This window comes from Lynx rufus, unplaced genomic scaffold (assembly GCF_022079265.1).
Source record: "Lynx rufus isolate CCGP_SWC_20201006 ecotype Redwood Valley unplaced genomic scaffold, mLynRuf1.p SCAF_6, whole genome shotgun sequence".
NCBI classification, from domain to species: domain Eukaryota; kingdom Metazoa; phylum Chordata; class Mammalia; order Carnivora; family Felidae; genus Lynx; species Lynx rufus.
In genome coordinates, this window is record NW_025814878.1 from 27253913 (window position 1) to 27276185 (window position 22273).

At 39.3% G+C, this 22273-nt stretch overlaps 2 protein-coding genes across 2 annotated transcripts in view; one reads left to right on the plus strand and one right to left on the minus strand.

The window, feature by feature from the left end:
* The window catches only part of MED23 (mediator complex subunit 23), a 44318-nt gene extending 42523 nt beyond the window's left edge, over nt 1-1795 (plus strand). The window contains exon 29 of the mRNA XM_047101926.1: nt 128-1795. Coding sequence (XP_046957882.1) covers nt 128-295 — 168 coding nt within the window. The 3' untranslated portion in view covers nt 296-1795. The remainder of the gene's footprint in view (nt 1-127) is intronic.
* Nucleotides 1796-3726: 1931 nt separating this feature from the next.
* On the minus strand, nt 3727-12024 carry ARG1 (arginase 1). The gene is made up of 8 exons (XM_047102995.1): nt 11959-12024; nt 10810-10882; nt 8148-8322; nt 6429-6588; nt 5114-5208; nt 4688-4792; nt 4115-4251; nt 3727-3893 (listed from the first exon to the last, which is right to left on the minus strand). The coding sequence occupies exons 1-8, from the start codon at nt 12022-12024 to the stop codon at nt 3727-3729; spliced, it is 978 nt and encodes a 325-aa protein (XP_046958951.1).
* Nucleotides 12025-22273: the final 10249 nt, after the last annotated feature.

Consider the following 22273-nt stretch of genomic DNA (forward strand, 5'->3'; position numbering starts at 1 on the left):
AGAAACTCCTCATCCAGCCCACTCTACTCCCTAGTTTGTCATCTCCAGATATGTATAAGTCACTTCTTTCAAGGTGGGAAATTGAAGTTCTCTGCTTAAAGTATTTTTTAATGTGTTTGTTTCGCAGGTAGAGAAGATTATCTGTAACTTAAAACCAGCTTTAAAACTTCGTCTTCGATTCATCACACACATTAGCAAGATGGAACCAGCTGCAGTGCCCCCACAAGCCATAAATAGTGGGTCTCCAGCACCTCAGTCTAATCAGGTGCCAGTGTCCTTACCGGTCACTCAGTGAGGGCAGGGTGTACCGCAGTGAAAAGGAAAACACATCTGTCTTTGGAAGTGGACTCAAATCTATTAAATCTGAACATGATCCTGCTACACAGAGAGAGATACAGTAGAAGCAGTGATGTTCAGATTGTTTTATTTTGATTCAAATGATGAATCTGTTGATACTTTACAACTCCCATCTCCCTACCTGTATTTTTGTCTCTAAGAGATAAACTACATGTTGCTCATATCCATCACAATTTATTAGAGCTACCTAGGAATACTGAGGTATCTATGATCAAATGACTCTTACTAGATACTTTTAATCTTTCCTATCTAGTCCCCGGTTTTATTTTTAATTTTTATTAATGACTTCTGCTTTCAAATACATCGTTTTAAAGGCAACACACATGTGAAATAGTTACTACAAATCATTTTATACATAAATCTCTCTTGGTGTATCTTTGGGATAGGAGATTTTTGTCAAGTAAAGGACTCGAATTTTCACTTCATTACAGGAGCAAACACAGTTTCCTATTCTTTTAAAAATGGCTTAAAATTTTTACCATAGATTTCCAAAGAAATGGGCTAACATTTCTATTAAGGCAGATTGGCAAGTTTTTGCTTTTGCTATGGACTTGAACTTACTGTATGAAATGAGTTTCAAAGCCATGTAAAAAAATAACACAGAAAGGCATAAACTTAATAAAATAATACTTAAATGGTGATTCTCCAATCTCTGTTTCTAAAAGTAAATTAATTGCTTTTCCAGGTTGACACTCTCACCTGGCCAATGATGTGATTAAGTTTTTATACTCTTGAAATTCTTAAGTTAATGTATTTTTAATTATAGCATACATTGTGGTTCTTTATGGTTTATCAGATTTTAAGAGGCAAACTGTTAATTTGGGGAGGGTGGGGCAATGGCGTTAAGATTGTAAGATTTGAAAATAATTAGTAAAATCTGTTGAATGAGTAAACTCTCTGATTAATTACTCAGTCTGAACGGGTGTCTGCTGTGTTCCAGGCAGTATGCTGGCTAGGTTGTAGCAAGAGAACCGGGCTGTTTCTATAGGTTGTACACTGCATTTGGTGACTGACACTGACCTAATAAACTGTAGTTTACTCTCATTTATTTTCTCCACTTTCCTGACATTGACCTAGGAACTAAGAGTTACTGATTTTTTTTTAAAGAATCAGAAATGTGGCCAACTGTATTTTAGATTTTTATTTCTGAATACATTTCTCTTAGATCTCTCCTTTGGTTCATATGATTGTAATCACTAAATCTTTATTTGCCATGCAAGTCTGGCTTAAAATGTATGTAATGGTATAAGTAATTTTTCTAGGTTAATAATTTCCTTAAAATTCTCCAGAAATGTTATGCTAGAAATGATTTCAAGTGTTCCTTTTGGCATAGTTTCACTTACTCTTACTGACTTGAAGAATATATTGCTTTGAGATCCTAGAATGGAATAATTGTGACTCTGGTGTTACACAAACAGAATAAAGGAAGTGAAAATCAGTGTGACTGTCTCAAGGACAAATACATTCCAGTTAATTTATTAAAAATTCCATTTGTTTCCTCTCTAGCTAAAAATAAGGGGATATGATTTTCCCAAAATAGGCTTTTAAAAGAATTGTTAATCAGAGACATTAGAAGAAGATAGAAGCTTTATTTGGGTTTAGAATGCACCTGAGGGAAAAACATCGCCTTTATATTCATTTCATCCTCAAAGTTTTTCTTTCTGAAAATGAATAGTAATCTAGAGTGGCTCTGTCCCATAGGACTTTCTGCAGTGGTGGAAATATTCTGTATCTGTGCTGTCCAGTACAAGAGTCAGAAGATCCGTGTACTGAGCACTTGAAGTGTAGAGCTGAATTTTTAATTTTATTAAGCTTTAAATAATTTAAATAACCCCACGTGGCTATTGTATTGAACATTATACTTTACAGTAAGATGTATCATAATTGCTTTGACCTAAAAGTAATTCAGTAAAATACGTATCTGACAGAGTCTATAATGTCAACAGTTAGATTTAAAATTCTGGATTGCTTATGAAAAATCAGGTGATAGGGGCTCTTTAACACATAGCTGTTACAACAACAATAAAAATCCTTTCATGGGACCTGCTTCATCACAGAGTCCATTTGAGTTTCTATGTAAGTTGGGGAGAGGGGAAGAGTTTGCTTCCCTGGTTTTAATTATATACCTGACCCTTGAACAACACAGGGGTTAGGGGTGCTGACCCCCACACATAGTTGAAAGTTTGTAACTTTTGACTTCCCAAGAGCTTAACCACTGATAGTTTACTGTTGACTAGAAGCCTTACGGATAACATTAGCAGTCAATTAACACACATTTTGTCTGTTACGTATATAATATACTGAACTCTTACAATGAAGCTAGAGAGAAGAAAATGTTATTAAGAAAATCCTAAGGACAAGAAAATACATTTACAGTACCGTATGTATCAAAAAATTGTGTATAAGTGGACCCATGCAGTTCAAACCCATGTTGTTCAAGGGTCAACTGTAGTTTACTCTCATTTATTTTCTCCACTTTCCTCACTATATTCCGTAGCCAAGATGAGTTTTCAGGGTGTTTAAGGATTTCAGCTAATGAGATACACTCTAATTGCAACGAGTAAAAGTGAGAAGTTTGGAAGCCACAGATCATTTTAAGTGAAATTCCTATCCGAGTTAGATCTTAGAAACAATAGCAATTTGATTTCTTTTTTCTACCTCCAGGGTAGGCCTCCAAGAAAGCCTATGTGAATAGAAGCTTTGCTTAAAATATAAACCAACACCATGTCTGAGGTTTTTACAAAAATAAAACATGATCGTCAAACATTAATGAATGTGGAGATTCCCCAGGCCCTATCATTGCCCATTTTGCAGTTGAAGAAACCAGAGCCAGAGTTTCATTTCACCAGGCTTACAGAATTTTGAGGATGATGATTTCACTGTGGCTTTTTAAATCCTTAGCAATTCCATGTATTGAGAAACATGTAGACATGAGAGAACCTTAATATAGAGAGTTTATTATAAAAATCACATCTTTTGAACAACACAAGAATATGATCCCTTTCAGGTGGGGTGAGCTTAATCTGCTGACATCAGGAGTCACATTCTACATGTGTGGGCTTAAACAGGTGTGTGTTTGTTTTTAATGCCAGCAAATTTTATTTGGAAGTTAACGTATCCTTCTCTAAGGATGTCTTTTGCCAAAATGGGAAATACAAACTTTTCAATTTCACAGAAGTTAGAATGTCCAAGTCTTGAATTTCATACCAGAGGGAATTGATAGTTTATACTAATTTTAATAATAATTACCAAGGCAGAAGATTTTTTGGAAAGATCAAATCATTGGGGCAATAGCTGTAAGCTTAAGTAAGTTATTAGATTGGCTAATTATGACATTAGCTATGAGATTTTTACATGGCATGTCCACATTTACTTAGGTGGGTTAAGGTAGTCAATAGGCTTATGATTACCCTCCCGAGCAACTCCAAAGCAAGCCAAGGTTACTGTTACTGCTGTGTTCACTGTTCGAGTTACTTCTTCCGGTGTCTTCCCCAGAGATGGGTTCACTTCCATTATATCTAATCCTGAGAGTAGCCCTGTAATAACAAATGAAAATAATGTAATTTGTTAAATAGTTGACGTTTTTAGTTCGTAACCTGACTTGAAATATTATCCAGGAGTGTAAAGAGGTGGGGATTGCATCATGCGATGGGCATTCTGGAAGTGTCCAATGGGCCTTGACTTTGAGATCAGGGGGTATAAATCTATATTGGCCATGTGTACACTTGCTTCTTTATTCACCCCAGTTTTTACCTACCTGTTTTGTAAATTTCTTCTGTAATGTAGAGACCTTCTCTGTAAGTCAGACCTCCCGGGACTGGTGTGCCAGTAGCTGGTGTGAAGGATGGGTCCAGTCCATCAACATCGAAGCTCAAATGAATTGGCCTTTTCTTTCTTTTAAGAGGTGGGAAGGACACTCAGCTTAATTTTTTTTTTAATTTTTTAATGTTTACTTATTTTTTGAGAGAGAGACAGAGTGTGAGTGGGGGAGGGGCAGAGAGAAAGAGGGAGTCACAGAATCTGAAGCAGGCTCCAGGCTCTGAGCTGTCAGCACAGAGCCCGATGTGGGGCTCGAACTATGAACCATGAGACCGTAACCTGAGCTGAAGTCGGACGCTTAACCAACTGAGCCACCCAAGGCACCCCAGGAAACTCAGTTTAAAGTTAGTGGCTTAATATGTAGTACATAAATACAGTTCTTACCTTGTTTCATCAAAAGTAACAATCCAGTGAAGTTCTATGATTTTATATAGAGTCCTTATTAATAACTTAACATCTATTAACATCAGTAGTAAGTCTTTTTAGTAATATTTACAAGGATCATACCTACCTTCCTAGTAGGTAGCTGAGTGCTTCTTCCATCACCTTGCCAATGCCCAGTTTATCCACTTCAGTCATTGAAAAATACTTAATACCCAGAGTTTTCAAAATATAGCTATGAAAGAGGAGATATTAATATAACCTACAATTAATAAAGAGTCTAGTTCTATGCACTACTGTTTCCTTTTAAAGAAAAGATCGTTGTGGTATGATACATAAAATATTTGAGTTCTGTGACCTATATGTATATATCAATGTATTTTTAACAGCAAGCCAATATAAAATTCACCTGAGTTATATACATAAATACTTATATGGATATATAGATATCGATATAATGCTTGGTACTTAAAACAATTTTTGTGTCACAGGTTTGACCAGCATGAATGCAAAAGGGAGAAAGCAAAGGTAAATCGCATCAAGGAATTAAACTTACTGTTCCCCAGGATCCACGTCTCTCAGGCCAATATACACAATATCTTTGGCGGATATGCAGGGAGTCACCCACGAGAATCCTGGTACATCAGGGATCTAAAATTGCAATGTTTCCATTTGGTTAACATGTATGATTCTTGAGCAGATCTTACCTTTGAAGTAAAGGGCACTTATTGGACTGCATATATCTTACATTTAGAACACGAGTTTCGAGGAAATCATTAAAGACAGTACAAAACTCAGAAGAGAATGCCTGCCTCCCCTTGTGGCACTCTAGATTTGCTTACGCACCCTCACCCTGTGGCCCAGACCTGACCTGAATCATTTGTCAGCATTTACCTGCTCTGTGCCCCATTCCACTGGACCCTGTTTTCCCAAAACTCTGCCATAAAGAAATCAGTGTGCTTTCATTACTTTTGTAGCTTCCTTCTTTCTCTCATCAGTAAGGACTTAATCCCAGAGGATGGCTTAGAGTGACTGGGGGAATTTTCGGGCAGCCCTTTGGTTGCTTTCCAAATGTCCCAGAACCAGGGATGGCTGTTCCCATGTAAGTTTATAAACCTATCACTTGGTCATCAGTTCTGAGCCTTTAACAAGGGGATTTGCATCCCCAAGGATCATCATAAAGACCAACATACTAGAGCTATATCAATAAAAATTGTTTTATTGATATGCTACAGAATATCAATGAAAATTATGAACCACAATGTTAAATCTGGAATGTCATATGTGTTAGAAAAGAAGTTTATAGGGAACAGGGAGAAGTTTATAGGGAACAGGTGGTAGTTCTTCTTCTTGCGATGTAGATATGAACTTCTCACAGTAAAGATGTTAAGTAATAAGCCATTGTAATCCACATTTTAAAACACTTTTGAAAATTCCCATGACGTGGAGGGGACACTCGGTAAGAATGAGAGGCTGTGTGGCCTGCAGTAGGAAGACGTAGGTTGTCGGAGACCGGTTTTGGCCCTTGCCTTGCCATGTACTTGGCATGTGATCTTGAGCAAGTTATAACCTCTCAACCTCTGCTAACTTGCTTATATAAAGGATCACTTTCTGCCCCACCTACTAAAGAGGGTAGTTTAAAAATCAAAAGGGAAGATATATGTAAGCTCAGTTTGCAAACTACCATGTACGGCAGAGGCACAGAGCCTCACTACCCTTATCTGCCACCCCCTTTGCTTATTGACTGCTGAGAAAATGGATTGAGATCACACCACAAATAAGATGGCACAGGGTTCTTCCTTCCTTTCTATCTCCTGAACTTCTGCTAAAGCGATGATTGTTCTGTAATAGAATACCAACCAGCCTTTTACCTTTCCTTTTAGTTCCTTCAGGAGGAAAGACACAGGTTGTCCGTGCAAGTTCCCACTTGTGGTTGTCAGTGGAGTGTTGATATCAGTGTGAGCATCCACCCAAATGACGCAGAGATCTGGGTGGACCCTGGCATGGCCAGAGATGCTTCCAATCGCCATACTACACAGGAAAAAAAGTTTGTGTAAACATCAGCTTTGCAGTTTATGACATCCATCATATTATTAACTCAGTGCTCTCACTTGGTTTTCCTTTAAGTCAAAATGGCTGCTATTTCTGACAGATTTTTAATTAGAGCTGCCAATTAAAAGAGAAATCATAGCTTATGTTAATTGCTAGCAAGTTATGTTTGCATCAATGGCCTTGCTAAAAAACTTGTGATTTTTTTGTTTTTTGGAAACCACCTTCTAATAAAATTGCAAATTATTATTTAAGCCAAAAAAATAAATCTGTATAAAACACTAGCCACACGAATTCCTTAGCATGAGACACTATTTAATTCTCAATATTGTATCAGGCTGATTTTCTGTACTCTCAATTCTCTTGGTAAATACTTCATTCTCTCAAGTGAATTACCACAGAATCCTTCCATTTTTCCTAAAATCCAATTATTTTACAATTGGAGAGTATCACTCAGAAATCCTTGTATGCATTTCAGCCAGGATATCCTGGGTGCTTACTCACTGTTCAACACTCAGATCCTCTGCTTGAAGTTTGAGTATTGATTACTCAGCCTGATGTTTGTTTTCCCTTCAGATTTCTTGTCTTGAGGCTATTTGCCGCTCTTAAAATTTCCACTTACAAATGTTTCCACTTAAAAAGAAGGTGAACCCCAGTTTCCCAGCTGAGTTTTAGGGGACACCAAGGAGCTGAGGTGATTGACTCTTACATCAAGAGTTGATTGTAATGTTGTACTTTCTGATCTGATCAGACTTCTGATAATGTATCCAGCGACCTTGAGGGTAGACGTTAAGAAGGTTGTTGCACAAAAATATTTTTGCCACATTTATAATCGTGAAAATTTGAAAATTACCTGAGTATCTGACAATATGGATATGTATAGTGATTTTTAATACCTTGATGAAAAATTATGCAACAATAAAAATTATGCCTATCTATATCATGAAGTAACAAGGAAATCTGTGCTTTAGGTTAAGAATAACGTATAGGATAACACACGCACTTGGTAAACAAAATCAGGTACAATAAAAACAGTATGGCAGGAAAGAAATATGCCAGAATTTCAGTTTCATTTGAAATGGTTGTTAGGAAGCTAAAATCACTACAGTCTTATTTACATGTGTGTATGTTTCAAGAATTTGAAAATATTACCTTTATAATGGGCAGCATAGACTTTAAATGTTGACTTTAATAAGTTGTTCCTATTACCCTATTATTGTATCAAGTACAATGAGCTGGCTGTGACTTCCTTATGCTTATTTATTTTGGAATGTAAGTTTGTGTGGAATTGTTTACGGAAATCCATTCATGTCATGTATTTTCTGCTGTAATAAAGACAATGCAAGACTTCAAATAGAGGGGAGTCTGTGTTTCCAAAAGAAAGTAGCAACCAATGCAATTAAAAGGAAAAAAGGCAGAAAATTTGGTATAAAGTATTGATCAGTGCTTTCCCTTTCATATTTTCTCTCTCCTCATGGTTTTGGTCATCCTCCCTCATGCCATTTGTGCCAGACTTCATGGAGAAAAGCATTAAACAAGACCTGTGGTCTCCGCCCAGCACCAGGCTGGTCCTTCCATTCTTCTTCACCTCTGCCACCACACCAGCCAGCTGCTCATTCGCTTTTCCCACAGACCTTGGATTCTTCACAATTTCAAAGGGAGGATCATTAGGGACGTCAACAAAGGGCAGGTCCCCGTAATCTTTCACATCACACCCTGTAATTAACACCAAAAGTTTCATAAAAAAAGATGACAGTCTGTGTATGATGATTCCAAATTTACAAAACTGCACATTTATAAGCAAAGGAAGCATCTGGAAGGGCTGTAAAAGTTGCAAAGGCAGAAGAATCCACGTCTACTTTTGCCTGACGTCACCCTCTCAGCTGTACACTGGGGTCTCGGTCAATACTTGTGGAATCAATCCAGTTAGGCTGGACACTAAAGTATAACAGCGATAATCTTCTGGTTTGGGCTTAACGAGTGGCTTCGCTGTCTTGATCTCTGTGTGGCCCTCTCTCTGCCTGTGTTCTTTCCACCTTTGCAATAAGCGTGTCTTGTATTTATAATAAAAAATAGTTTTTTTAGAAGAATATGTGTGTGTGTGTGTGTGTGTGTGCATTTATGCCCAGAAGGAAATACACTAGTATTTTCTAAGTTTCCTGACTCTAATTAACACTCCTTGGTTTCAATCCAATCTATCACTTGCTGAAGTAGCTCAGCTCTGTCCTCTGTGCATTGGACCTGCCTCAGTGGTGGTATCAAAATTCAATAAGTATATTATCAGCAATGAGCCTAACACTTCAGTGAACTCAGGAAATAAAGGCTTTATTATTATACTTTTATAATAGGGAGAAATTGCAGGTAACCCAAAGGTCCTAAGGACATGGGTGCATTTGCTAGAAAGCCTTGCATTAAGCTTCAAGGTACAGAGAGCTTCATGTAAAACTGACATGGGACCAGTTCAGTGTTCTGATCTAACTAGTCATTGTATATCGTATTTATTATATGCTTGCGCATATCCATGATTCAGTAACACCTTTAAGAGATTTAACTTGATATGAAATCTGACCAAATGATGGTTGTTTACTGAGACACTAGTCCAGTCCATTTACCCAACATTTCTGTTCTCTAGCTCCCTCCTTTTTTCAGCTTCATGAGGTGTAATTCTTATTTACTATTTCATTTTTATTTAATTAATTCTTATTTACTATTTTATTCTTATTTAATTAATTCTTATTTATTATTTACTAAAATTCACTCATTTTAAATGTACAGGTCAACGAGTTCTAGAAATCTATAGTCTTGTAACCAGCACCATAATCAAGATTTAGAACACTTCCCCTATGCCCCCCAAACTCCCCCATGCCCCTTTGCAGTCATGCCCTGCGCCCACCCCAAGGTAGGCCCCCCTGCTGATCATCTTGCTGTTGCTATGCTTTTGTCTTTTCTAGAATTTCACGTAAAAGCGGTCGTACAGTAGGTAGTCTTTTGCGTCTGGTCTCTTTCACTTAGCATGTTGTCTTTGAAGTTCATCCATGTCCTTGCCTGTGTCAGTGGTCTGTTCCTTTTTATTGTTGGGTACTATCTTATAGTACGGATGTACTACTTGTCATTTATCCATTCACCAGTTGATGGGCATTTTCTTTTCTTTTTTTTTTTTTTTTTTTTGGCTATATAAATAATGCTGCTAGAAACATGCAAGTGCAAGTCTTTGTGGGGATGTGTTTTCACTTCTCTTGGATAAGTACCTAGGAGTAGATTTGATGGGTCAAAAGGCAAATGTATGTTTTTTGGAGAAACTGCTAAACTGCTTTCCAAAGTGGCTCTATCATTATACATCCCCACTGGAAACGGGAGGGTTCCAGTTGCCCTGTGTCCTCTCCGATACTTCATCAGGATGTTATATGCAAAGACAACATCTGCTTTAGCCTGTACTTTTAAATTCTATATCATTTTTTCCTTTGTCTGCTCACGTATGTGTATGTGAATGTATATGTACGTGCAAACGCACATACACACTATGCAAACACCAGGTACTATCGTCATCATCATCATCCTCGACATCATCATTTATTTCCTTTTACAAACAGGGGTCCTCTTGCTAGCATTGTACTTCCTGCTGCTCCTTACTTTTCATTTGCAAATCCCCCAACTCCCTTACTGCCCACCCAACCCCAGTTCTTGCACACAGATTCTCTTATACAGTAAAAAGTTTGGCTGGAAAGACAAAATACCTGAGTGAAGATATTCACCCAACAATACTTACTGAGCATTTTCTCCACACACTGCCATATATATATATATGTGTGTGTGTGTGTATATATATATATGAATATATATATACACATATATATGAATATATATATACATATATATATGAATATATATATATGATTGTACTTCTAAAGTTATCACTAGTGCTGCAATTCTGTGCGATAAATGTCATTCCAGATATACCCCATTCCAGCAGGAGCCTGTACCTTTTTTTTTTTTTTTTTTGAGAGCACATGAGCACACAAGTTGGGGAGGGGGTAGAGGGAGAAAGAGAGAATCGTAAGCAGGCGGCACACTCAGCGTGGAGCCCAACTCGGGTCTTGATCCCACGACTCTGGGACCATGACCTGAGTGAAATCAAGAGTCAGCATTTAACCAGCTAAGCCACCCAGGTACCCCAGGCTGATTGCCTTTCAATGGAAAAATTACCTTGTTCTTTAAGTTTCTCAAGCAGGCCAGCCTTTCTCAATACGGTAGGGCCTTCTTCCACGCCTCCTCGTGGCTGAACAATTAAACAATAAAATAATTCAGATATGATCAGCTGCCCACAATAGAAACTCTTCTCATTATTTAATCAGTTGAGTTCCTACAGAGCCAGGAATTTACACCATCTCATTTAATCATCACAGCAAGGCAGACTGAATTAGTCCTATGTTAAAAACCAGGATCTAGAATCAGAGAGGTTATAGAGTTCTCCTATGGGCACACAGCTAACAAGTGGCAGAGCCTTATTTCACATCCAAGTTCTTTGGATTCCAGAACCTGCATCGCCTCTCCCCATGACAGACACCATGTTATCAACATGGTGAGCACGTATTTTGTGCAAAAGCGCTCTGATAGAAAATCATGAAAAAGAGAGTGCTTCTTTCTTGGGGTAACTCATAAGCTAATATGGAATTTGTATATTGAACCCCAATTACGGTACTAGGAGAGTTACTTCAATGCAGATACAAGATGCCGTGACAACAAAAACAGGCTGCTCCTAGCTCAGCTGGGGACAGAGCATGTGTCAGGTAAGGCTACATGCAGTAGGTGACATTTCAGCAGAGTCTTGCAACACAAGTAGGTTTTCAGGAAAATGGATGGTGGGATGGAAAAATACTGCAAACCCAGGGGAAAACTTGGGTAAAAGCATAAGGGAAAAAAAAAAAGCAAGGCAGGAGAGCCCTACGTGCATGTCCTCATGGCAGTGAGTTAGCAAGCTCCTGGGGAGAAAGCAGGCAGCAGAACGTCATCACTTGGGAGCTGAATCCACAAAGACCAGCCCGGTATTTCAGGTTTTGAACTGCTTAGGCACCATGGACAAGAATTCTCCTCTTGCTGTTTTTACATCAGAAAAGCGAACACACTTCCTTCTTGCAATAAATCCTCTCTAGACTCCTGGCAGAATAGAAGTCTTAAGAAACAATTTTCTTATGCACCTCTCTGATTCTAATTTCCAACAAGGCTTTTAGACACAGAACGTTATTTTGCATTGTCCCGTGAGATGTGCCAAAAGGCTCATATGTCTATATCGCTGAGATTGGGGCTATGGCACCAAACGAAGCAAATATTTCTACCTAATTCCAGATGACTCACCCTGGCTGCTAGGCAAATCTCAATGTCAAATTCCTGTTCCTGACACATGTTATTCCTTTTCTCCATTCCCTTCTTGAATGACTACCCTCCCCCCGCCCCTGCCCCCACACACACATCCTTCATCAAGCAGATATAATTTCCCTTTCTTTAAAACTCAATAGAGTGCTGCTTGGCTCAAGTTTTGCCTTTGGTTTTGTACTTGCTTGCTTTGTCTTTCCTCCTTATTAGATTTCAGTCCAATGTTCTTTCCACTTGCAGTGCTACGTGTTGTAGTATAGGGCTGACACTTAGTAGGTGCTCACAGATTGTCACCTTGACAAAACTCCCTGGTCTTTTCCCCTTTCCTTTCAAGCTTTAGAACAAGTCTTACAGACGCCTTGGTTGACACTATATCTGCTCTAATACAGTGGTTACATTTCCCAGAGTGACTCTTTCCATCATTCTTTATTTGTTTGATTCAAAATGCTTCTCACGATTGGTATCTCTTCGTTGCTTGGTTTATCCGCCCAGTTTGGAAATCATTTTGTTAGCTCTACTGACTCTGAAGCTGGGTCCAGATCCCTAAATGCCCACAAGTGTGAAGTATGCTGTGGCTCTACAGGCATCAACACAAGTCAGGTGCATAGGCTTTGAATCATACAATCCTGTCTGGAACCACAGCCAAGGCTAGCAACTTAGCAAATTACTAAACCTCTCTGATCCTCAGTTAACTTTAAAATAAATATAATACCTCATTTTTTTGCCATCGCCTCTCCCCCACCCCTCACTGCCTTGCGAGGGAGTGAGGCAGGGGACGGAGGCTTTTCTCAGACTCAACCTTCTCCTCATCCTAATCCTCTAATCCTCTCCTTTGCCTGTTTGTCAGACTTCTACCTCCTTTAGGTGAGGAGAGATGCTAATATGCTGGCCACCATTTCCCTCTATGCTATGGCTTAGTGCAAAAATATCTCTGCCCCCTTACTACCACGAGACAGTAAGCTTCGTTCTCATGGGGCCATTAATAGGGGAAGAGCTGTAGGGAAAAACAAAAAAAAGAAATACCAAGAATGGAAAATGCATCAGGCTGTATTTCAAAATACTATCCCTTTGAAGGGCTATCCCTATCAGCATAAGGTCCTCTGCTGAGGTCCAGGGGCCAGAGTATACTCAGGCTGTTACCTCCCTCCCTCGCTCCCTGCCTTCGGCCTCCCTTCCTTCCTTCTGAATTTTTTTGTTTTCCTCCCTCCTTTCCTTCCTTTTGGTCAGCTATTTTAATTCTGTTTTTGCTAAAACCTGTCCCAAGAATAGGTGAGTACATTGTGGGTTTTGCGATTAACCCCAGCACTAGAAGAAACATTTCTCCGTCAGCCAAACGTCCCCATGATTCGGGAGAGGGCTTTAAAGGACTAGGAGGGAAGTGCTGCCGTATTTACTGACAGTCCAAATGCAGTTTGGGTCTCTACCCTCTGACCTCTCCCAATCTGTTTTGCAATAAAATGCCAGAGTGCCAAGCGCAGGTTCAAAACTAAGAGGAGCGAAGTATGGCCCACATGGGCAAAGAGACAAAGAAGACCCCGTTTGAAATAACAACAGTGACAAAGTTTCACCCCTAGGAGTTTCAATTCGCTTTGTCAGGTTGCCTTTGTTTTTGTTCTTTATTTCCCCCTTTAAGCACAGATGCATCCTGGAGCCTAAGGTGTCCATAATCACATTCTATCTGCCAGAATGAGTGTGCCCAGGCAGAAGAAAAGACCATGTAATGAAATGTTCCTGGCATGTGTTGGCAATCAGGGAATTTCATAAATGCATCGGTCCTTTCAATACTGCCAACTTCCAGTTGGATTTTCTTTTCTTTCTTTTTTCCTCCCTCAAAAAGGGCTACACAAAGGGTTCTGCCCAGCCCATGAACTAACACTTTCACAGAAGCATTAAAGCCCTCAAATGATGTGAATCAGTCACAAAGTTGCATAAAGCAATAACATTTAGGTTATGCAAATTACAAGAAGTCTGAAAATTGCTGCCAATCTATGAAATGGCTCTAGGCATTAATACATCCCTAAACCAATGTGTTTTCTTAAAATCCTCTTGCCCTCTATATATGATATATGCACTGTAAAACCCAAAACCACAAGAACATGGAAATCTCAGTGAATAGCTATAATACAAAAATAGTCCATTTCCATTCAAATAAAAATATGTTCTCTTAAACAATAAGAAGAAGAAAAACTTAGTAGGTTCAAATAGAACTGGTCGTGGCTGAGATTAGGAACCACCAGGATAGGTGACATGGTGATCATAATTCTACAATGTTGCAAAAGGGTAAGAAGACTTTAAAATATATATTTCAGGCCCAGTTGCACCAGGGAACTGAACTAACCAGACATGAACACTTTCCTAATTCTAAAGTCTGAAACTCTGTGATAAATTCCAGTTATTCAAAGCCGGGTGTTTTACTCACCTGGCCCTTTGAGAAAGGCACTCCGATGATCCCAATGGATTTTGACTTGGAACTCATGCTCTGCCCCTTTTCTCCGCTGCACTGAGTTCCCCAGCCAGGCACCGCTCTCTACAATCCTCAGTGACAGAGGACACACATTTTTCCCCCCATTTATAACTGGGTCGAATCTGTTTACCTTATTCTAATGAGGAAGACTGGCTCCACCCGCTGCACCAAAGCATGACAGGCAAACTGGGATGTCTTGCGAATTCTTCAGACCTGGAATCTCCACGAGTCTTTGGAGTCCAGGTCTCTCATTAAGTGAGATTATTCATGTCACCGGTTCATCCCATTTTACAAAGTCAGCTGAATGACTGGACTCTTTCCTGACCACAACCTTGATTTCCTAATCATGATAATCTTTTTTAATCACAACCAATTAATCATAACCACACAAGTAGCACCACGGTTCTAGCTGTGGCAACTCGGGGCAGGGCACTTGCCTCCTCCAGGCCTTTGAATCCTCCTGTGTGGGACAGGGCTGGGCCTGGTGAGTCGGTCTCTCACTTCCCCTCCAGTACTGCAATGCTGAGTTCAGGTGTCACACAGGAGGATTAATGTTTAACCCATGGGACACGCCTCAGACATCACCAGGGTACAGAGGCAGGGAAAGCATATGATTTGTTTTTCTGGTCATTACTTAAAAGGAAAACGAATTACCTGATTCATAACCCGAAGATGTTACCGTACTCATTTTGAAATACGGTGTGCAGGAAAATAATAATTTTTGGAAGCGTAAGGTCCTAATCAAGACATAGAAGTAAAAAGAGCCAACATTAAGTTTTTATCATGTGCCAGATGCTGTCCTGTTTTATATTATATCATTTAATCCTTTACCAATTTCACAGCAATTCTGACCATTAGTTCCATTTTATGATAAAGACACTGAAGCTCAGAGAAGTTGCCAAATACTGTGCATAGGTGATAGGGAAGAGCCATGATTCAGTCTTAGGCATTCTGGGTCCACCCGAACACTAGGCTTTACACTCCAAACACGGGTGAAGCGCCAGCTTTCTGTGCCTGTCAAACCTGTGTGTCCTTGGAAGTTATTTATCATCATGCAGAAGTATGAATTTAAAAGAAATGCACCCTAAAAATTCCTCACAATTCAAACTGATACCATTGACATTTAAAAGGAAATTTCATTTAGTAGAAACTAATGTCTTTTTCCTATTAACGGAAGAGAATATTGTGGAGTATTTAAATGCCATAAGGGCGGGAAGCGTTGTCTGCTCTATCCCCAGTGCCTGGAACAGTGCTGATATGTGATAGCCACTCAATAAGTATTCATTGAATGAGCAAATGAGGAACCAGGGTCTCACAAGTCTATCTTGATAGGACCTTTTCTAATTAGGCTTCTTTTTTTTTCAGAGGTTTATTTATTTCTTTTGAGCGAGAGAGAGAGAATGCAGGGGAGGGCGAGAGAGAGGGAGAGAATCCCAAGCAGGCTCTGTGTTATCAGTGCAGAACCTGATGCCGGGCTTGATCTCACAAACTGTGAGATCATGACCTGAGCTGAAGTCAAGAGTTGGATGCTCGACTGACTGAGCCAGCCAGGTGCCCTGTAACTAGGCTTCTTATCTTTCACTTGTGAATTGGTCTATGTATCCTAGATATTTACTTGTGGTGTTTTGCATAGCTAGGTATTCACTTCTCATGGTGTTCATGTTGCAAATAGCTATTTCCAATCTATCACTGTTTACTCTGATAACTTTGCATAGGTTATCACTGAAAAATCTTTCATTTTGAAATAGACAGTTGAATATTTCCCCCTTAGGGCTTTGTGTTTTGGCAATTTCATTTAAGTCCTTCCTACTCCAAAATCACAAAATGTATCTCTATATATTTTTTCTGTTTGCTTTAGAGTTTCCTTCACATCTAGTTCTACATCCACTTTTACACTAATTCTTCCATCTATATTTTTCCCCGCACAGTCCACCAGTTTCCTCAACAACACCCATTGAACAATCCATTTGTTCGCCACTGAGTTGTATCTCCAACGTGCACTAGGTTGCCCTAATGGCGTAAGTCTGTCACTGAGTTCTTCTTTTCCATTGGCTTGTTTCCCTGTGGCCGCACCGGCTCCCCCCTGTTTTATTATCATGGCTGTGTGGTATACCTTACCATTCTTTGGGCAAGAATAACATTTTTGCTCTTCTTTTTCAAAGGTGATTTAGCTACTGCTGTGTCTGGGTGGCTCAGTCGGTTGAGCATCTGACCTAGGCTCAGATCATGATCTCACAGCTCGTGGGTTTGAGCCCTATGTCGGGCTCTGTGCTGACATCTCAGAGGCTGGAGCCTGTTTCAGATTCTGTTTCTCTTTCTCTGCCTCTCCCCCACTTGGACTCTGTCTCTTTCTCTCTCAAAAATAAATAAATTAAAAAAAATTAGTTAGCTACTTATAGGCCTCTATTCTTCTACATATTTAGACCAAGTTATTAGATTCCTAAAAAAGAACCCTCCTGGAGTTTTTACTAAATTTATAGATTAATCCATAGAGATTTGCTTTCTTTCAAATGTTGTTGTCAGCATTTTTTATTTTACTCTAACATCCTGAAAGCTCCTTTTATGCCAAGTGGAGGTCGCCTTCCTACTGTTTGATCCATTGATCACAACCCTTCAAACCAAGTAAAACTATCTCTTGACTGCCATGTCTTTCTTGGGTCCTCCATTGTTTAGCCTCAATATCCCCAAATACCTCACTTGGGGTGTGTGTGTGTGTGTGTGTGTGTGTGTGTGTGTGTTACATAACTACTACTGTTTTCCAGGTTACTAACCTAGTCACTCTTCAAAACATCTTCTGGCTTCCCTGTGCCCTCCTTAAGTGGCTCCATCCAGAACCACATGCATACCTCTAGATATAGATGGAGTCATCTGGCCCATCAAAGAAAAAAATGGCAATGCTTGAATTTTCCAGGTCACTGATAAAAATGTGGAAAATGGCAGCACTTACGTAAGAGCTTCTTGGCATTCCACTGGAAACCTCAACTCAGGCTGGCATAGCTCCATTAATTAATCACCAATCCATAGGTATAGCTGTCCTAAATCCCCAACTTAACCACTTCATCTTGTCCATAAAGACATTGTAAGGAAAACTGCCAAGTGTGTCTAATTCTTGCTATGCTTTGTCTGCTACCTTTTGTCATCTACCAGTCTGACTTCCCAGTCAAAAGTAATGAATTGACTTTGATGCATACTGTTCTTGGAAAATATGCCAACATCTGGTGATCCCTGGTTCCCTCTGCCCATAAACACGAACCATGTTTTCAGTCTCCAAAGTTGTCATCTCAGGAATTCCAAAGGAAGAAGACAGAGGCTATCTTACCTGTGTCATCCCATCAGGACTCCACTTTTTCCAGGCCAACTCTTTTATTTATTGTAGAGTGTGTGTATAATACATGCATATCTCTCTCTATAGATATATAGATATATAGATAGATATAGATATAGATATAGATATACATATACATATACATATACATATACATATACATATACATATACAGTGTTGTTAAAGCCCTTTTCCTAACAATACAAACCTCTTAACCAATCTCTTTCTCTCTCTCTTTTTTAAATCCTGTCTGGTATTTTCCTGAGAATGGGATCGCATCTTATTTGATTATGATCCAAAGCCAGTAGGATGAGATTTGACACATGGGCCTTTGTACTAGTTTCTTAAGGCAAAATACCACAAACTGGATGACCTAAGACAGCATAAATCTACTGTCTTATCATTCCAGAAACTAGAAGTGTGAAATCCAGGTCTTCCTTGCCTCTTCCTAGCTTCTGGTGATTTCTCAGCAATCTTTGCCATTCTTGTTTTGTAGATGCATCACTCTAATCTTCCCGTGGCATTCTCCCTGTGTCACTGTGTTTTCACATGCCCATCTTTTTATAAGAGCACAGGTCATATTGTGTTAAGTGTCCATCCTACTCTAGGATAACCTCATCTTCACTAATGGCAACTGCAGTGACACTATTTTCAAATAGGGCCACATTCTGAGGCACTAGAGATCGGGACTTTAACAAAACTTTTGGGGGAATACAATTCAACCCTTAATTTCCCTCAATGATTATTTTTGCAGTAACAAAGAAAAGATAAATAAGTTGCATGATGAGAGGAAGCAAAAAAATGACATATCTCTTAGTCTCTACTTTTTTTCTCCTCCTGAGGCTCTAAACTGTGACTTATTTCTTGCATTAACTTTTCCTCAGCCAGCTAACAGATAAGGCTCTGTTCAGATGAAGACCAGGATTCCTAGCACTTTTATGGAGGGCTGGAAAATACACAAAATCCAAAGAACTAAATCTCTAATGGAGTGATTTCAAGGCACATTGTCCAGACTCTTTAAGTCCAATGCAGTAAAGATAGGGCTGCTGCTGGAACACTTCAAGTTTTGGGAAAAGTTTACACTGGATAATTCTTGGATAAGTTACTTAGTCATATCTCTGGGTAATGACTCTCAACCCTTTGAGGCAAACCGGAAGCCTAAGCAGAGAGCGTGGCCATGAAAGAAGGTTGACTTTGAATGTCTGGCTCATGTTGCTTCATGTTGCTTCATGACTATATGTTTATAATCTCTTCCTCTGTCTTCACCTTCCTCTCTCCTTACCCAGCCAGACTTGAAACAGCTTTCCTGGGAGTTTGGAGACTACAGGAAATAAAATACCAAAGAATAATATTACTGATATCTCTAGGAGCAGAAGGAGCTCAAGACCACGTTGCACCAGGTGACAGAGGGTAACCCAAAAGTGGGAGCTCCACCCACATTGGTTCCCTGGGTTCTCCAGAGATATCACACAGGGTCCAATGGGCCTTGGTGTCAAGAGAAGATATTTAAGTTCCATTTTGGAAGCTGCAGCTACATATTAAAGAGAGTCTAAAATAGGGAGAAAGAAGAGAGAATTAATAGGAAATTAAAATCACTAAGTTCAGGGGCATCTGGATGGCTCAGTCAATTAAGCATCCAACTCTTGGTTTGGGCTCAGGTCATGATGCCACTGTTCATGTGATCAAATCCCACATGTGACTCTGCACTGTCAGTACAGAGCCTGCTTGGGATTCTCTCTCCCCCTTTCTCTGCCCTTCTCCAACTCATGCACACACATCGTCTCTCCCTCTCTTCCTCAAAATAAACAAATAAACTTTTTAAAAAAGATCACTAGGTTCAGGAGCACATGAGTCAGGTCTGGGTGACATCTGGAAGTAGTATGGGGACTTAATGTCCTGCACTAATGGGTAAAGATTAGAACCAGAGAACAAGACACCGTTATTTTAATCTAGATTTACTCTGAGGTAAATGTAGAGAAACCCAGAACATAGGATGGTAGACACAAAATAACTGTGGCCCCTGAAGTAGAGTGGCTTGTCCAAATCACACAACTATTTGAGTCTAAACTGAGACTGGAATCCGCATCTTTTGGATCCTGCTAATGCTATTCCTACTTCCTTGGGCCACCTCTCTTCACCTGTGAGACTTCTTTCTTCTTATAAATGAGACAGTCATCCTATAGCTTTTCAAATATTAAAGGGATTTTCAGAATCTCTCAGACACTAAACCTGATGAGTAGTAAAAAAACATAGTCTCAAAAATTTGACAAAAAATCTCCAGAAAATTCATCATGTCCTCTACCCAAATCCAAAGAGTCAAGCCAAATTTATATTTTATGTTTCTGTATTTTCTTTCTTTTGATTGGTTCTATTAAACGGTGCATACCTTCGAAATCCAACTTCTCTGGAAATTTAACAGAAATTAAAAGCAAAATTCTTTCTTTGCTGAGAAATTTTAGTGTGTCTTCATATTAATTGGCACTGAATATCAATTTCTTATTGTTAAAGGAAATCAGAAGTGTGTTAATTTAAGAGATGGTAAGTTGGTTTTTGCTTTGCTTTTGTTTTTGTTTGTCTTCGCTTTTGTTTTGTTTTTGTTTTTGTGTTTTTGTTTTTGTAAAATAATATATCTGGGCTAATGCTCTGAGAACTAACATATGTAAGTTTCCACTGAGGCATTTCTGACGGAAAGTGTGTTTTTGTTTAGTTGTTTTTAAGATTCTTCTCTTCGACTTTGGTTTTCTGTAATTTTAGTGTGCTATATCTAGCTGTGGATTTCTATACATCTTTCTTGAATTTGTTAGGCTTCTTGAATCTGTGGGTTAATAGTATAAATTTTTAAAAATTCATAGCCAAGGGGCGCCTGGGTGGCTCAGTCGGTTAAGCATCTGACTTAGCTCAGGTCACGATCTCACAGTCTGTGAGTTGGAGCCCCGCGTCGGGCTCTGGGCTGATGGCTCAGAGCCTGGAGCCTGCTTCCAATACTGTGTCTCCCTCTCTCTCTGCCCCTCCTCCGTTCATGCTCTGTCTCTCTCTGTCTCAAAAATAAATAAACGTTAAAAAAAATTCATAGCCAAAAAAATAATAAAATAATAATAAAAAAATTCATAGTCATTTTTATGTGCTCATGTCTCATATTCTGTACCTCATATTCTCTCTCCTCTCCTTCTGGGATTAAAGTCAAAGGTATGTTAGGCCTTCAAACTTTATTCTCTTATCTCTTGTTCTTGTTGCCTTTCCACATTACATTCTGGAGAATATCTGCTGACCTGTTCCCTGGTTCAATAATTCTTTCTTCAGCTAAATCTGTTCAATGAATTCTCAATTTCAGTTATTTTATTTTTTTTTTGGTATGGTTTCTTTTTTTCTGTACTTATTTTCAAGTCTTCTTTTATTTCCTTAAACATATTAAATGTAGTCACATTGCAGCCTGTATCTGGTGATTTTATTTTTCTGTATTTATTTTTTAAAGTGTATTTATTTATTTTGGGATAGAGAGAGAGAGCATCTGTGAGTGGGGGAGGGACAGAGAGAGAGGGAGAGAGATAATCCCAAGCAGGATCAGTGCCGTCAGCATGAAGCCCAATGTGGGGCTCAGTTTCATGAACCACAAGATCATGACCTGAACCCAAATCGACAGTCAGATGCTTAACCGACTGAGTCATCCAGGTGCCCCAGAATCTGCTGATTTTAGTATTTGAAATCTTTGTAAGTCTATTTTTGTTCTTACTGTTTCTTTCTTAGGGTGACTTTTTTTGTTGTTGTTGTTACCCAGTCATCTTTGTTTCTGTACTGATCATTGTTCATGAAAATACTTTCAGGAATAATGTGAGAATATGATGAAGGTATCCTCCTCCAGAGATTTGCATAGTTTCAAGGTACATGGGGGGCAAAATGAGTCAAGGACCACCTTAAATCAAATTCACGGGCTGATGTTCCCTGTACCTCCCAGGTGAATTAAAATTTGGATGTAAATCTTTGTGAAAGTTGGTTAACTTCTTATTCATCTTACTCTAAAGATCTAGCTCCTTAAAGTCGCAAGTTTTCCTCATGTGTCTATTATTTTTAGCTCTCCTCTTCAGTTCTGACCTTTTATACATCCTGAGCTTTGATTTATGTCTGAGGCTACCTAAGCAAAAGTTACCATTGACCGGAGTTGTCAAATTCCTCACTCCTGGGTGGCTCAGTCAGTTGAGTGTCAGATTCTTTTTTTTTTTTTTTTTTAATTTTTTTTTCAACGTTTTTTTATTTATTTTTGGGACAGAGAGAGACAGAGCATGAACGGGGGAGGGGCAGAGAGAGAGGGAGACACAGAATCGGAAACAGGCTCCAGGCTCCGAGCCATCAGCCCAGAGCCTGACGCGGGGCTCGAACTCACGGACGGCGAGATCGTGACCTGGCTGAAGTCGGACGCTTAACCGACTGCGCCACCCAGGCGCCCCGAGTGTCAGATTCTTGATTTCGGCTCAGGTCATGATCCCAGGGTCATGGATGGAGCTGTGCATCAG